Source organism: Sinohyriopsis cumingii, chromosome 8 (genome assembly GCF_028554795.1).
Source record: "Sinohyriopsis cumingii isolate HCF-2022 chromosome 8, ASM2855479v2, whole genome shotgun sequence".
Lineage (NCBI taxonomy): Eukaryota > Metazoa > Mollusca > Bivalvia > Unionida > Unionidae > Sinohyriopsis > Sinohyriopsis cumingii.
Genome location: NC_142968.1, coordinates 71,314,416 through 71,333,393, shown reverse-complemented (window position 1 = coordinate 71,333,393; position 18,978 = coordinate 71,314,416). Strand labels below are relative to the sequence as shown.

The 18,978-nt window shown below is 36.0% G+C and overlaps 1 protein-coding gene across 1 annotated transcript in view; it reads left to right on the top strand.

Annotated features, from left to right (window-relative positions):
• The window catches only part of LOC149793788 (uncharacterized), a 98,215-nt gene that overhangs the window by 40,728 nt on the left and 38,509 nt on the right, over positions 1 to 18,978 (top strand). The window contains exons 8-12 of the mRNA XM_089969053.1: positions 1,188 to 1,248; positions 4,821 to 4,918; positions 11,134 to 11,390; positions 14,931 to 14,988; positions 16,964 to 17,178. Of these exons, the coding sequence (XP_089825179.1) occupies positions 1,188 to 1,248; positions 4,821 to 4,918; positions 11,134 to 11,390; positions 14,931 to 14,988; positions 16,964 to 17,178 (689 nt within the window). The remainder of the gene's footprint in view (positions 1 to 1,187; positions 1,249 to 4,820; positions 4,919 to 11,133; positions 11,391 to 14,930; positions 14,989 to 16,963; positions 17,179 to 18,978) is intronic.

The following is an 18,978-nucleotide window of genomic DNA, read 5'->3' as shown; positions in this document are numbered from 1 at the left end:
ACCAAATTTAGTAGAATCGACAAAAATACCAAAATATGTCCATTCCAGAACAAATGGAAAAGTTGTTGCAATACACTTTCATTGACAATGTGTCTCTAAATTTCAATGTTAAGCAGACCAAAATGACAGTGTCGAGCGCTTCCGCTCCGGTGGCTTAGTGGTTAGAGCGTCCGTCGTGGGTTCGATCCTCGGCCGAGTCATACCAAAGACTTACAAAAATGGTACTAACAGCTTCCTCGCTTGTCGCTCAGCATTAAGAGGTTATTGTTAGGACTGGTCGGCCTGGTGTCAGAATAATGTGACTGGTCGGGATATCATGCTACATGTCTGCGGCATGATGCCCCAGGGCTAGACATCACTATAAACTGCCACACTGCAGACATCGTATCAATATAACTGAAAACTTGTTAAAGCTACGTTAAAAATCCAAATCACACACTCACACGTGTCGAGCGCGAGACTAAGTTCAAATTTACCTGGGCGGTGTTATGTGTGCATTAATATTGTTGTCGTGTACGGATGAATCTCTGCTTGCGTACTTACATTAGAATACAGTACAAATTCGGTTACTTTTTCTTCTAGTGTATGTTTATTTATGCAGTTATGCCTTAGGTAAAATAACAAAATGAGCATATAATATAAAGGTTCTGCATTTGTATGAGAAAATGTGAACTCGTATTGTCGGATGAATATACTTCACTCCCAAGGTCGTGTGGTATATCTGTCTGAAAAGCTCGATCATATTTTCCCATACATATGTAGTAACCTATAATTACTGAGCAGAAAATATGAATACAATTATTCAACCGAAATTCGCTCCTTATGTCTATTTTTATGCACTGAAGGTTTTTCTCCAGAGGCAGATTTTGGAGGTTTAACGCCTATCGTGTGCTGAAAAATGGCGTTAAACCCCACAACAACAACAACCAGTTATATTGTTATTATTATCATTATTAGTAGTAGTAGTAATAGTAGTAGTGTTATATTATATTATTATAATTATTATTATTATTATTATTATTATTATTATTATTATTATTATTATTATTAGAAGCAGTAGTAGTATTAGTCATGCTATTGATATATTATTATTAGTAGTAGTAATAGTAGTAGCGATAGTAGTAGTAATAATAGTAGTAGTATTAGTATTAGCAGCTATTATTATTATTATTATTATTATTACTTAGTGGGAATATTGAAGTCGAATGAAGACGCTATCAGACTGTTGACAGATACTGCGAAGACAAGGTAAATTGTTTTCTTTATTTTCTTGTGTTTTTTTTAAAGTACACGAGACTATTTTTAAAAAGTTTTTTAGCAGTTATAGAACTTCAATGGAAAATGTATACAACTAGTGGTATATCATTAATACATTGTGCGTACTATACATATATTTTATTTATATCACATAAAACTACATATATTTGCCCTTTGAACGGAGTTAAGATATATTCCGGTAAACTGTACTGACCGCGTTAATGAACTCATCACATCCCTGCGAGATTGTCCGCAGCAAAATGGAGTGATATGCTTTTTCTTGGTTTTCATAATACATTTGCAAATTGAAAAGTTGTTTTCCTACCTTTTGAGTTTCTTCTTTTATTCACATTGATTAAATCAGCATAAGACACCTATTATTTAAACTTCCAAGATGCATTAATATGAAGAAAGTAGAGCACTACAAACATGTCAGTTACTTGTACTCACTGAACGCACAGGCATTCAGGTACTGGCGAATGGAAATTTGCGTGGAACAGAATCTAAGCGAAATGACTAGCTAGCAAGAGGTAATTAAAATATTTTAATATATTTACAGTTGCTCTAAGTCATTATTCTGTTTTAATTAACATTACTACCAACCATATGCATCTCTCTCTCTCTCTCTCTCTCTCTCTCTCTCTCTCTCTCCTTTTCCTTTCGACGGTTTTACTTAACTTTACCAACATTCATAGGTCCAGAGACATTGTCGTATGACACAAGCGAAATATCCTCAACGCTCTTATTTTCAATGATTTTGGACCGTATCTTTCCACGATGTTCCAGAGAGAGAGACAGAGAGAGGGGGCGCCTTTTTGAAATTTGCATATTTAATTAATAATAATCGATTTTAGATCATTATAATAGATTTAAGAAACAACAACAACAATAACAACAACAAGAAAGCATTAAATACGTTACAAAATATGTGCCTCCACATAGACAAATTTAACATTTAAGTGTCGACAAGCGATTGCATCTATGTATCAATTTAATTGATGAACATTGTAGACAGAGCCTAAGGAAAATGTAAACATACCATTACGACTGACCATATTATTGTAGGTTACTTGGGGCAAGTTCAGTTTTAAGGTTTTCGTCCAGCTCAAAATTGTTTTTCTCTCTCACTTCTGATTTCTGCGTGTGTTGCCATTTATGCATGATAGGGGTGAGGGGAACGGAAAAGGGAAAGGATCAGTACCTTCTTATGTCTTAAGTGAGCAATGAGGGGAAATTCATCATTGATATATAGACCTGCAGTTGACAGAATGTTCATATATTTGTATTATCGGTGGATCACAATTTGATATAACAATTATATATATATATATATATATATATATATATATATATATATATATATATATATATATATATATATATATATATATATATATATATATATAGATAGATAGATAGATAGATAACCGCTCCGTTGGCCAAGTGATGTGAGTTGTTATTTATTTGTCCCTATTTATTTGTCCATATTATTATTTATTTTCAACTCCATAAACTAGCTGTCCTTGCTGAAGAGGAAAATGAGCGATTTGCAAAGCTCGAGCATGTTAAATATAATCTTGCAATGTAATCACTGACAGCCAGTACTCATGCAAGCCGACTTCAGGGTTGATGAAAGTATTCGAATTAAAACCTGGCTACCTGATTAATACGTTTACAAGCGACAGGGTAGGACAACTGGGACAAAATTCAGGGAGCCCACAACGGTCAGGGGACCTACCTCCATAGAGAAGATTTGGATGGGATTCATAGTGGCCTGCTGAATCTTTTTTCCTAGGGAACATATACCCTGTCTGTGCCCCTGCATCAGGGCTTAGGTGAAGCACAGGGTTTACAGGTAAAAACACGAGGATTTTCTTGTCTTACCAATAATCTACAAATTAGCACATGCTAGAATGAAAATATTTTCAGAATTATGTTTGAAAACCATGGAAATACACGTACTTACAATACGTTGTTATCACATACACATGTATGTTGAGGAAGCCTGTGATTATCAAAGCATAAGATCTACAGAAATTAACTAGAAACAGGTTCCAATGGTTGTTATCGACGGGGGAGGATGTGGGAGATAGGCACCCAGTTCCCATGGAAATCCCCGAATGGCTTACGTCTGACAGAGCCTCTGACAACAAAATACAGCGCAGTCCTTCACGAGTGGCTTAACTAAGCCCGGTGGAACCTGTTTAATCTGACTTGAGAAGAGATGACAGGCTAGTGTCTGGAGCCTCAAAACCAGACGCTTCGGGCAGATGGAGCTCGATAACCTTGGGTGGTGGCCCATCAAAGAGAAGTTACACTCCGACTTAAACCTTCGCTGCCTTGCGACTATGTCCTCTTATGTGAAAGGGAGTAAACCCAACAGAAAATCCGAAGCCGGAGTCCCTAAGGCGAGTTGGAATTGCATTCAGTGTCATCGCAGCAACTCCTGCGACGTATCTGATGCCATGACGTATCGACTTGTCCTTTCCTTTGGACCCATCGTCTCTCTTCATACATGATTTCTACTAACAACCTCTATAAACAGCATAGAACACCCCGCCCCCTTTTTAGAACATTTTGAGAAAGAAAAAAAATCGTAAGAAACACCAGGCAAATGCAACAAGAAACCAGCGATGTAAAGCAACAGGGACCGTTCCCGAGCTCTCCTTCCCACTAATGACAGCCAACCATTCAACTGTAAGGGACCTTTATGGACCCACAGACTGAAGCCAAACTATCAGGGTTCCTTGAACCCATAACAATCTGGGGGAGGTGGCACCATTCCCTTCTCCAGGAACAACTAGCAGGCTGCGATGCAGTCAGAAAAAAGTGGCACAGCCACAATTGTGCGCACGCCACTATAATTAAACTCAACAAGCTGCGTGGAGATGGGGAATCAGCTGCATGGGCAACAGCTGATTCCCCATATCACCTTGCCCAGGCTTGCGCCTTGGAGAGAACATCCCAGCTTCACTTCACAGCGTCGACACAACATGGGAAGCAGTGGTTATAAGTGACCGCTTGATTGGCATAGAGTCAGACGCCAGGGTTTGCTTCCGACGGTGGGAGAGACCAAAAGGTCTCACTGGACAGCTTTCGTCCGCCTAAAGCTGGGCAGCCTCCAGCCAATAAGGTGACGTCCCGCCACAGTTCGCTTGCCTTGCTGGGTGCGTAGGGCTTAAGCTACGCGAGTACCTGATACGCGGACTGCAACTACTGCACAAAGAAATAGGAAGAAGAAGCAGCTTCAACCCACACCTGACTCAACCTTCAAGTGCAGCAATTGCAGCAAGGACTGCGACTCCCGTGTTGGATTCCATAGCTACAGCAGATGCTGCACAACCATCAACCGGGACATCTCTCATGTGCGCACTTCCATCGTCTCTCGAGACTAACGGATGCCAACCTCCCACCACACACACACACACACACACACACACACACACATATATATATATATATATATATATATATATATATATATATATATATATATATATATATATATATATATATATATGTTACCTAATTTCTAAAAATGTTTCAATCATATATTTTCACAGACATGACACATGTTGTTTAAATGGATTTGCTCCGAATCGTACAAGTGACAACGTAACCCAAGGTGTGGCTAATGAAGCGTTCAGTATGGAGGAGTCAGGTAAGCTCTATTTTTGATTTTCTTCTCCAAACATTTCGATGTATGTTTGTCCTCAAAACGCTTGAAGATACATGTCAGTGTACCTCTGCTGGTGTTTTGGGGAAAGTTTTGTACATTACGACAACGATATGGCCCATATTTATAAACGTAGACTCATTCACGCCAATAAGCGAAGAGAGCACAGGTTGTTTCGCATAAATACATAGCTGTTTTACCGGACTGCTATATTATAATTCGACCGTTGTTTTGACCGATGCTTTTAATTTCGTAAAGAAAATAGAAGTAAGATCTGAGTTCACATTTAACTCGCTAAATATAAGCATCTACACTGGTCATGGTCAAGGTCGTCATCAGAAAGTGGCAGTGTAATATGTTAAAATGGGCTGCGCTAGACAATATGTGTGTGCGTGTTTATTGTTTGTTTCGGTGAGGTACCGTAGCGGAGAAAAGCTGGTCCAATCAGAACGTTGCCGTTGAATTTTTAATGTCATATGTTCAGAATTTATATTTCACGTGTTGCATCAAATATACTTGTCCTTAAAGTTCCATTTTCAAGGTCAAGATTTTAGACTGTATCTGTTGAATTAAACAGTAGTGGTTGAAAATTATATTTTATATGCCAAGATTTTAGATTGTGTCGTTTGAATTACACGGCGGTTGCTGAAATTTCAATGTCATACCTCGATAATTCCTAATTTACGTACTGGTTCAAAGAGTTTATGTTGAAAGTTCCTTTTCATATGTTGAGTATTTAGATTTCGCCTATTGAATTACACAGCTCTGTCTGACAATTCAATGTTCAATGTCGAGTTTTTAGATTGTATCTTCTGAATTACACCAGTGTTGTTGAAATTTTAATTTGACATGCTAAATCAAATTGATTGTGCTAAAACTTCCATTTCGTCTGTTGATTTTTTTTAAATTTTATCTATTGAATTACACAGCGTTGGTTGGAAATTATATTGTGCTTGTCAGAATTGCTATTTTTAAATGGTGAAATGACGTGTTGGTGTTAATAATAACATTACACAATGTCCACTTTAACAATGAAAAAAAAAATAATAATATCGAGTATTAAGATACATCATTAGTGTATTCAATTATCAGGCGCCATTACATTTCATTCAATTACTGCTTGAAAGTTAAAATTCACAGGTCGGGAATTACTAAGAATTTCTTCGCTAGAGGTCGCTCTCGTGAACGGAACGCGTTATTTTTAAACAAGGAGGCTGCTTCTCGTTGCTGTGAAATTCAACAGATGGAATCTAATTACTCGCCATATGAAATGGAACTTTCATCACAAACAGTTACATTCAACGTGTGAATTAGGTGTTCTTAACATATACTATTGAAATTTCAACCACCGCTCTGTAATTCCAAATATACACTGTAAAACGTCGACATATGAAATCGAACTTTAAACCATCGGCGCCTCATATATTGCATTCTGTTAAATTATGTGTGCGTGCGATTTGGATTTTCAACGTAGCTTTAATTAAAAACCAGTCATATCGCTACGATGTTTGCAGTGTGGCATTTTTTTGTTGGACATCATGTCGTAGACTTGTAGCATGATGTCCCACCCATTCACATTATCCTGACACCAGGCCAACCAGTCCTAACACTGACCTCTTAAAGATGAGCACCTACATATTATTCTAAACTGCTACACTGCATATATCATAGCGATATGACTGAAACAGTTGTCAAAGCTACGTTAAAAATCGAAATCACACATTCATTCAAACACGTACATACACATTTTGCAACAAACTGTGTAATTTATTTTTCGTTGTTCTTACTATTGGATGGACATTTTATTTTTGATAATATTGTAACGTGTCAAGGGTTAAGGTCAAATAAAATGGAATAGATGGACAGCTCGTGCCTTTTTCAGTTGCTAGATCTCTCCAATTCATTGTAGTCTGAAGAAATGGTGTGTTCACCACAAAAGTTCTTATTTAGATGATACAAGTATAAAACAAAACAAATATAAATTGTCAACACAGCTTATTATACGACTTCCAGGCTTGTATGTGTTTTCTCACTAAATTCAGTGCTCAAAAGGGTTAAATATAATATTACTAATATGCGGAACAGATGTTGACAAAACATGTTGAAATGACAACAATAGTTGCAGTGGTAAATTGCGTGTGAACATCAGCATAAATGTTCCATTTGTCCTAATCCATATAATCTCTAACTCTGATAATCCCAATTACCAAACTAATCTTACACAGAAAAAAGTTAATAGTCCCCAAAATTTGTTCATATGACATGCTGAAGTGGTAATGATTGTGTGCATCCAATCAAAGTTCGGAACCAGACCCGGTTTGTGTTTATAGTAAAATGGTGAATATGGTTAGAGGCACAGTCTGGAACCTGATGTTAATAGTGTTTCGCGTTTTTTGGCTGAGACACAGTTGGTCTCACTGGACAGTTTATCTAGTGAATTTTCATCCGACAATAACCAATTACAGAAAAATGAGAATAAGTTTACACTGAAGATAAAAATAAAAACAAACTAATGATTTTTGTAGAAAGCATACATGTGAGATTTTGACTGCAGTAATCAGGTTAATTCCTGATGCAACTGGTGGTTTTTATACTGAACCAACACTGCCACCAACCCCTAAATTTTACATTCATTTTTGACAAGAAATAGCTATTTTGAATATTTTTCTGTGACAAGGCAGCTAAAAGAATCAGTATGTGCCTTATGCATGAATAAAGTTTACTAGTACTATAACAAATTAGCATACTTTTCATCACCCCTCAACCATCTAGATTTTTAGATATTTACCTCTGTAGCAGACACACATAAATACGTAAGCCAAGTCGACAGCTCATTTGCAGCCCAAGTTACGCATTTGATCTCCAATGCAAATCTGTGACAGGCAGTTACCAACAAGCCAACCTATTTCCAAGCCTAACTCAAAGTAAATCTAAACCACATTATATATTTAGCTTATGTTTGAATTTATAAATGCTAGGCTTGTGATAATTAGGTTCATGCCTTCTACCTTAAAAATTAGGGGGGTGTCAAAATACGAAACTATCCAGTGAGACCTGAGACACAGTTTGTCGTTCTGAGCGACACAGTCCAGAATCGGATGTCGATAGTGTGTCGCTTGAGTTGAATGCGACACTGTCGTATTGCAACAACAAAGTGTGTCGTTGCGTCGTGTACATTATTTCGACATCTAAGTCACACAGCACCTACAAAATGGATGGAAATATGTTCAAAATGATACATGAAATTTAGTAGGAAATTCGATAATGCCAATAATAAATTTCCAATGGATAACAAACGGTTGTGTTGATCATGATGACGACACAGTAACGGTGTCGTCAGCTAAATCCTTATATGAGAAATTTTATCGGACATAACGAGGAAATAAACGTTTATACAATTTCAGAGAAAAGATATAGTAGTCATTATGAGTAGTAAATTTAATGTGTTGGTAATAACTAGTCTACCTTGCTAATAATGCTTGAATTTATCAGTTGAGAGGACTAGGGACATTTGTTCTGTTTGATTGGGCTTGAGACCTTTACTGAAGTTCAGTAGAACCACAGGTGCCAAAACGGCGGATCTCACCCCTATTTATAGGTTTTGGGAATACACTCGGGAAATTCATGACAGTTTTCACGAATATGACTAAATATGGAAGAATTCGGAAAGATTAACCTGAGCGCCTCCTAGTGGAAAGCCGAGCGCCCAATACACACGGTAGTAAAAATTACGCCCGATTTTAAACGAAACAAATTTGTTTCAATTAGTTCACAATAAATTATACAAATATTCAACATTGATGATGATCAGATTCATCACGCCGCTGACGAAAAACTATGAACTTACACGAATATTACCATAATCCTGGAGACAAATGGATACAATTGCCTATTTCTTTCTCAAAATAGAAGGTAAGTGATATCAGTTTACAATCCTATCATGTACACACTGGGCTTCAAAACTCTTTACCCAGATAATAAATATTTAAACGAGTCATTTTTATATGATTTACAAATTGCATCAAATTACTTTTCCTTTGTGCAGGGGTTATATATATAAAAAACTGTTACCACATTTACATTTACTATTATTTGCATTGGAAACAGAGGTACATCTTTCCAACATGAAGGGAATGTTAACAATAACGGAGATCATACATTATCTCAAACATTAATGATATGTGCAAATACACTTTAAACGAATAAAGGTTGTTAACATAACTAAACAAACGTTAATCCCGTGACACGCATTTTTTTAATTAAATATTTCAACAACGAAATACCTCCTCTAAACACAGGACAACTTACAAACTATTATGTTCGGTCGATCAAAACTATATCCTCCGTTCTTAAGGATTTTATCAGCCTGATTCATGTTACAAAATATATAGTATTTATGATGACGCGGAAACACTTGAAAACCTCTTTCTATAGATTCGATTTATACGTCTATCGAAGAATGCCAACACATATCTGGACAAATGAAACCACTGCGTAAAGATAAATACTAGTAAAATTTTAAAACGTCACCTGTAATTTAAATGCTGTGCTTGCATAGTATAATATGCTGATTATCGACATTTTCTAGCTATGTTTTCTTCGCAAGGTAAATAAGGATTTTAAGAGAGAGAGAGAGAGAGAGAGAGAGAGAGAGAGAGAGAGAGAGAGAGAGATGATGATGTATCTAGACGGATTTTCAATGTTTTATTGTGGGCAATACCTAGATAAAATACATAATTTTTGCGTATCTGTAAGCCATGTTTCATACATGTAGGCAACCTGATAAGCTGATAAGTCAATGATTGCAGATCTCATATCAAAAGTTCTGAGAAATATTTAATATACTTTCTTCCAATTTACGCATTATCAGGTTACAACATGAAAAGATTATAGGAGTTTTAACTAATTCATTTACGATTTAATAAACCTTCTAAACATTACGCGAAATAATTAGCTATCTGAATAAGGACTGTTCTTTTGTAGGTTACAGCCAGAAACATAATAGCAAATATAAATAATAAAACAATATGCTTCTGCCAGTATGAAAACCTGAATCATCCATATATACATCGTCACATGCAAAACAAATTTAGCGACATTCGATATTTAAGGCCACGTGACTAAAGAATGGCACAGTGAACTTAGTCAGACGCTTTAAACAATGACTCAGCTTTACTCTTGTACGATAACATACAGTGAATCTGAAAACATATATCTTCTTTGGATTTTTCTGTTGAAACGGCTATCATACTTTACTATCACTCTATTGACTGAACTAATTTGAACGCGATCGAACAGTTCTTTGATGACCAAATAGAACTACACGTATGAAAATCGCATTTTTTGGAACCCATTCAAAAGGTATATCAGTCGTGTAAAACTCAGGTGAGTATATACGTCATTTTTTTTTCTTCAAATCATCACACTTTGTTTTGATGGCCGGATTTATGGAGGTAATCATTTGCACTCTGGAATACATGCTGTTTTACAGTCGGAAGGACCTCTAATACAATTTTTATACAATGTTTACAAACTTTTTAAAATTGTTCTGTAACTTTCATTTATAATAGAAATTAAAATTTTTGATGACACCTTAATAGTGACGCTTATCACTCATCGCCAGCCATATTGGTGACAATGACTTATTTTATGCTTTAGTGACTGCACTTTATAGCATTTGCACTTTGCATGTATTGTCATTAAACTTGATGGACATCTTTATTAGAGGAACACAACTTATTCTTAGCAAAACATATTAGTAAATCATATTGACTGATTTTCAAGGCTCAACTAGAAAAGGAGTGTTTAGATAATGTGACATCATTCCAATGATGATGATGATGATGATGATGATGACGACGACGATGATAATAATGATGTTGATGACGACGATGATGATGGTAGTGATGATGATGATGATGATTATCTTTCCCTCAGCAGATGTTGATTTGGATGATTACATCAAACCAAACCTTATTCACTTTTCTGTTTGGATAATGGTTTTGGTTGTATGAGTAGTTACATATATTTATATGACTTGTGTCATTTCTTAATTGATTTTGATAATTAACGAAATCATTATTTAGCACAGCAGTTTCATCCTTGTAATAATAAAAGCACGCATGATCAACCAGTTAATAAAATGGTTTATATTGAACTACCTGAGTACAGAAACAAATATTTTGTTTTCTTTTATTCAGGTACTAAAATTCAGATTGCCACAGGGGATTCCTGGGACCAGAGAACGGTAAAAGAAACATTGGAAGAAACAAAGAAATGGCCAACCTCGTTTTCTACACAGCTCCGTATGTTATCGTGGAGGACATTTAAAGTGTCTCGAGGGCGAATTCTAGATCTTTATCAATTACTACAATCAATGATACTGGCTGTTACTCTTGGCTTGGTGTTCTTTCAGATACCTCATACGACTGAGTCCATTCGAGATAGAATGGGATTGGTAAGCATACCGTTTGTTTGTTTTATACGTTTCCACACCAGGCCGACCATCCTGTATTTACGTTCCGTACTAACGCAAATGAGAAGAGCTTGCACCCTGAACTGCCGGCTGACTACAGGTCTGGATCTGTGCTGTTCACCTAAAATGGTACCATGAACATTGCTGAGGTTGAACTGCAGGCCCTTTCTGATTTGTGTTCATTGCTTGCAGCCTTTTACACTAAAAAGACGATGTCATACTATTCCTGCTAATGGAAAATGAGGTACTTGATCGTTGCTTGCGTGGATTTGTAGGCGTAAAGTGCGATTTTTGCAACTGCGGAGGAGATGTTCTTTTACTTTGCTAATCTTTTGGTTTTCTTTGTCTGTTCTAGGTATATGAGATATTTTCTCCTTGTAATGGTTTGTAATACATAAGTCATCGCGTAAAAAATAAACTTTGCATTAAAAGAATTAATGTGCACGATTAAAACAATCCTTCAAAACAAAAAGAAACGGAAAAGAAATCACAAAAAATTGGCCTGAAACCCTCGATGCGTATCTTCTCTGTACCTAACATGAATAATGTTTGCTCAGATTTTCTTCTAACTTTTAAGTGTCTCGCCTAAAAAAGCACTATTGTGATATGTTTAGACTTACACTCCCCAAAGAGTTATTGCACTCTTGTGTCTCTTCCGTCTATATGATTGTAAAAGTAAACTGCTGAAAACGACCACTGTTTCAAGTATGACTATCTGAATTTATGATTGACATTTACAAATCCCTGGAAATGATCAAAGCAAGAATACATTTTAAATAAGGAAAGGATTTTTTTTACTTGTAGGCTGTATAGGTATCATCAGATCCGTCTGTCCGTCCGTCCTTCTGACTTGCTCACAGTTTTATGAACGCAAATAGTCCTGCAGTCTTTGATGGATTGGTATGACACCTGGTAAATATTATGGCTATCGTATGGAGTGCGTAGATATATATAATAAAACAACTGTGAGAACTTATTCCCCCTTTTGACCTACAGCTGATAGCAGTGCAAAGATAAACATGTTAATCAAAACCGTCTGAAGATTCTCAGTTGATCGCGAAGACACATAATATAGTTTATGGTAATAATTTCAAGATGAACATATCATCAGTTAACTGTACACAATGATTTATTTCAGGAAAGTTATTGCCCTTGATTGCATGCAGCAGAGTACAGGTGTGACAAAGTCTTTCGAACAGATCGAGCCTCATATGTATCCACGTATCGCCAAGAAACTTGGTTAATGATATTGTTCATCATCTAAAGATGAACATTTTGACATCGCACTTTGATATAACGTTTAATGCTAAAGTTCTTTTCATTTTGAGAACATAACTAGTATTACTTTTTGAAGGAATGCTTTAAAACTTCGAACCGAATATAGTTACCGTATTATTATATGCATATGGACAAATCGCTGTATTCCAGGATTTTCGATTTGTTTAGAAATTTTGCCCATTTTGTGTTACAGCTAAATGTAGTTTATGGTATAATTTTGTTAAAGTAACTAGACTCACAGAATATAGTGGATCGAAATAACAGCTAATAATGGATATGAGCATTATCGTGAGATGATCCCATCCGTTAATTACTCTCCTCCTGCAATGATACAGTTATTGCCCGTGTTGTCATATAAACTTGCGTGATGTATAATACATTCTTGATTTGCGAACACATCTAGTCTCAAAATTTTAAATATATCGCGCGTGAAAGTGTATATTTCCAGTCATCGTCTGTAAATATACGTACAGGTAAATTATTGTCTTCCCGCAACACATATTAGAAGTATTGTCCATGTTGCCTTGGAGGTGAAGCAAGTGTATGACATAATCTTGTAATGGCAAACCGTCTCGCAGTTTTTTATTGATCGCTTTGACATTTGGTTCATAATATTGCCATCCTCTGAAGATACAGAACGCTCTGGTGTTTAGAGAGTCCACCTCGGGTACAGGAGGTCGCGGATTCAAACACAGGACGAGTCATACAAATAACTTCTAAAAATGGTAGTGCCAGCTGCCTTGCTAGCCAGCATCAAGAGGTTAGTGCTACGACTGGTCGGCCTGGAGTCAGGATAATGTAACTGGGTGGAATATGATGCTGCATGTTTGCAGCATGATGCATCAGTGCTAGACATCACTAAAAACTGTCACACTGCAGACATCGTAGCGGTATCACTGAAAAATAGTTATAGCTACGTTAAAATCCAAATTACACACACGCACTCACAACTCACAAGCGCTCGGACTCTCTCTCTCTCTGAAAATGCGCACATAGAAAACCACAGTGCTCCTTTACTTTTCTTAGAGTTATGGCTATTTAGACGAGAAGCCTGGAGTAGTGTATGGCTGAGTTCAGTCAATGCAGGCAGTTCCAGTTTTCCGTGGGTCAACTCAGTGCAACCAGTTCGACAGTTCTCGTTGGTTTTATCAATCCAACCAGTTCCACACTTATCATTTGTCTTGTCAATGCAACCAGTTCTTTAGTTTACATTGGTAATGTCAATGCAACTGGTTCCAAAGTTTTCATTGGTCTTGTCAATCCAACCAGTTCCACAATTTTCAATAGGTTATGGCAGTGCATCCAGTTCTAGTTTTCAGCTGCTCTGGTCAATGCAATCGGTTCCACAGTCTTTATTGGTCTTGTCAGTGCAACCAGTTCCACAGTTTTCAGTGGTCTTGTCAATTCAACCAGTTCCACAATTTTCAGTAGGTTATGTCAATGCAATCAGTTCTACAGTTTTCATTGATCTTGTCAAGGCATCCAGTTCCACAGTTTTATTGATCTTGTCAATCCAACCAGTTCTACAATTTTCAGTAGGTTATGGCAATGCAGCCAGGTCTACAGTTTTCAGCTGGTCTTGTCAGTGCAACCAATTCCACAGTTTTTTTTCATTGGTCTTGTCAGTGCAACCAGTTCAACAGTTTTCATTGGTCTTGTCAATGCAACCAGTCAACATGTTTTCAGCGGGTCTTGTCAATACACCAGTCTCAGTTTTCAGTGGACCTATGTCAATGTTATGGAGATCCTCTGGAAATGTGTTTATCAACAAATCTCGGTGATGTCTGAATGTTTGCCCGTTTTGTCGCGAGTCAGAATGCAATGTAAGAATGAGTCATTTGAACGCACATTGTCTTATCGATTTTTTACAGATCGCTATGAAACCTGTTGCTTATTACAAACCTCATTTAAGATCCGCATATTAAATTTGTTTTGCCCCAGCAATTCTTATTAGATTTGTTGTCATTTCCAACCTAGAGTAGTACGCATTATATGACAAAACTAATGAAACTGCCCTCGAAGGTTTCAGCGAGTTGATGTGAAAGACGATACGTATTAAGGTCCTTAGAAGAGAATATTCGTGCTGACCAATCATGATATTCGTACAAATTTCAGCTTTCTGATGCACTTTCTAGCAGAATCATCTCGATTGTTGTGGTAGGGATGTGATGCGGATAAGGGATACCTTTATTTCAGCAAATCGCTCATTATTCCTCTAATTTTAATTTTAATATTTTATTTCAGCTATATATCTGCGTGACGTATTGGACTTTTGCCCCAGCTATGGATGCTGTAACCTCGTGTAAGTGAGATTCTACTGACCTAAACAGAAACGAGTCTTCAATGTGATTATTTTCCTAATTGTTTCTGTTATTTCAGTTAAGCTCAGAATGCTTGGAGAGAGAAATTTATCATTCCAAACGTTATTCTTTCATTTTGGTTTAAAAGAAAAAGAGCTCTTTCGACTTTGCAGTTATAACAGAAACTGAAGTGGCTATAGGGATACCAACTGTCGACATGACTCCGAAAGAACCAATTTCGAGTTATGACTGGACTACCTTTAAAATATATATATAATATATATATATATATATATATATATATATATATATATATATATATATATATATATATATATATATATATATATATATATATATATATATATATATATATATGAGTTTGGAAAGTAATTAAATTGATATTTAGAATCAAAATACTCAGCAATCTATTTAAGAGATTTGAAAGTTTGAAATGCTCACAGCATAAAAACAAGAACAAAATTATACAGAATTTATTAAAATGATGTGAACCTACTGTATTTATTAATATAATTATAGTGCCATCTAAATTAAAGTTTGGTAATGGTTATTTCACAGATATAATTATATTTGTCCACTAAATGTTTTTATTTTTTGTACAACTATATTACTGTTACAATTTATATTGAAAGTATTCAAATTTTAGGTACTAACGGCTCTTATCGATGATATTGATATATATATATATATATATATATATATATATATATATATATATATATATATATATATATATATATATATATAGTAATATTTACATCTGTAAAAATATTGAAAAACTTATTCAGCATTTTATATTATATGCTATTATATGATGTTTGTTGTGGATGAGGAGCGTGGTCAGCGGAGGCATGCGTAAGCCAATAGAATTAAGTCGAACTTTTTTAATCTTGCAAAATTAAAATACAAGTAATTCATACAAACACATGTACAAGAATGTTAATTGTTTAGTATTATATCAGACAATTGTAAAATGTAGCAGCGAAAAAAAGTTTTATGTCAGAAGACCGTGAAATATAGTGCCCACGAAAATCTTAGGTTTATATTTCACTTTTTGCAACGATAGACCACTGATTTTGTTAATATGCATATAAACCATAAACGTTAACATAATCAAACTGTTTTACCTAAGATACTGTCACGATTCTAGTATGTTTATATATTTGCCAAGGTTAAACTCATACAGGAAATTTCCAACATTTTCATCTGCACCTTGTATCAATAGCAAAGTGTTTGTTCCAAATATTTCGTACATTTCATCAAAATAGTAATTTTGGTCACGTTACTTGCATTTATTTAAATGATTTTCTTATTGAAAGTTATATGATTCGAATGTGAACAATAATATATTCTGAGATCGTGATTAAAACTTTGTACGTCTAAATGGGAACCCAAGGATCTGTAATTGAAAGTATGTTCTATCAAACATACCTGATCTGTGTTGAGAATGATAAAGATTTACTGTTAATGGTTATGGATGTTGCACACATTTACAATGCATTAGCTATTGACACGAACCTTTAAGGGTACACGCAAATCGGTATCAATAAGCCAAGAATTACCATAAAACATGTTTTTTTTATTGGCTTTTTGTTTTATTTTCTTCGTATTATTTTATTTTATTCACTTACGCACATTTTGATAAATAATTGCATACGAGTAATGTGACTGTTTGCTTCTTCAACACATACACCTTGTTAATCAATCTAAATCCGCTAAAATTAAATCGTAGCACTAAAATACCGCAAAACAAATCAGCGTAACTCAAAGGTTTTTCATAAATTCAAAGAGGCCCCCTCGTAGCTTCCCTTGGATTGGTGGTTCTCGGTTTTTTTCCGGGTTCTTCTTCCATCCGTTGTACTAGCCTCTGTGTAATGTCTATGATGTGCTTACACATGGCATTAAACCCACAAAATAAAAGAATAGTAAAAGATAGAATTTTATTTTCCATTAAAGTTCCTCTGGAGAGAGGAGTGATTACGAAGGAGCTGGCAGCCAAGGCTTACAGAGTTTCTGCTTACTACGTAGCAAAAAGTTTAACAGAGTTTCCTTTGGTGCTTATACTTCCGGTTTTCTTTTACATCATTGCTTACTGGATGGCGGACCTCAACGGTGTTCCTCAATTCTTCACCAGTCTCTGTATTATGCTGCTGAACGCTCTCAAGGCCCAGGTAAGCTGATAAACAGTGTTAACTTTACGATAATGCTTAGACCTTTGCCCTCGATATCGCTGACCGCATGGGTCATACTTGTAAGGCTGACAATCTTGCTGTGGCGCATAGAAAGCGATCGATTTGGAAAAAAAGCAACTTTCTGAAATTTATGTTTGGTGATTCTTTTGTCTTTTGATTGGTATTTTATGGGGTATTTAACAATATTTGTGCAATAGGTTTAAACACTATTATATGTAATTTTCCCAAATTATATTAACCATTACATAGCAAAGGCAGCCGTTGGTAATTTTGTATAAGTCTTCGGAATGACTTGGCCGGGGTTCGAACCCGCGACATCATGCATCCAAGGCGAACTTTCTAACCACTAGGCCACGGAGTGGTCACATACGAATATAAATAATTACATCGTGCGTACTTCTTTTAAGTTTTGCTTATTGTAAAAGATCTTGAACAATAGGAGAGTTCAGGTTCATTTTAATTTGCTTATGACCCATTCTACTCACGTTATTGTTACATCTTTGATATCTGTCTTAATAAGCTGCGGTATCACTTGCACAAATGCCACATTGTACAATTAATACATATATATATATATATATATATATATATATATATATATATATATATATATATATATATATATATATATATATTACATAAAGTGTGTATGATTTAATATTTTTGGTATATCAGCATGTTGACGTATCACTTTATGTGATTCGGATTCGTCAAAATAAACGCATGAAAGTCTTGTGCAGTATTCTCTTTATAGAATGGGTGCCATCAAGGGAAAAAAAAATCTCTAACCCTCTTCGAGAAATTTTTGTTTCTCCAATTCCACTCAACATATTGGCGGCTATTGTTTTGATTGGTTGCCATAGGAAAGAGGGGAATAATGGTCACGCCTGCGTGAATATTGCCAACATTCCAGACCTGAGCTCGTTATACTATATCTAAACGCTCTCTCCAAGTACAATATGGATAAAATTCACAACTGAAGGTTTAATATTATTTTGTACAGTTGTCAGTCGCCTGGCCAAATGCATGCTCCTGTCAAACTCGAAGATGATTCATTTGCGCTTATTAAGTCAGATCCGTTTTTGAAAGAGGTTTAACTCAACGCCGCAGAACCGTTTTGCTATGGTTACTGTGGGATAGGCGTGGTCAATTATTTGGCAAGGACTGATTAGCAGCTTCGCATTTGCCATGGAGAGTACGAGTGGGAATGCTGCTAACATAACATGTAGCAGTATTTTCGTCAACATGATATCAATAAGATAAACACTCGCAGGTATTTATACGAAGCTCACTGCACTCGGACGCAGCAAATGTAAAGCAACCTACTTTGCAAAACACGAACACTTTGGCAAACCTTGCCATTACTAGTACTGTAGAACACACACACACACACACACACACACACACACACATGCGCGTGTACACATACACACACGATCAAACATACAAATATCACTTGAAGGATTAGGGGCACGTCCGTACCTGAAATTTGGCATTGGTGTCAAATCAGGTAACCAACTCTGCCTGCCTTATGGATCTGATGGTGAGTACTATGAACTGCGCAGACACAAATCAATACCAAACACAAGTACAGGCGATCGCAGTTTCTGATCCTGGCAAAATACAAAAGATAGAATCAACCAAAGGCAAATTTACCAATTAGATATATGCTGCCATATCTCATTGGTATAAGCATGCCTGCAGTTCCACAGTTAAAACAGCTGACGTACTCGAATTTTTAAGACCCCTCTTTGCGCTGTAGTCGCAATATTTACCTCC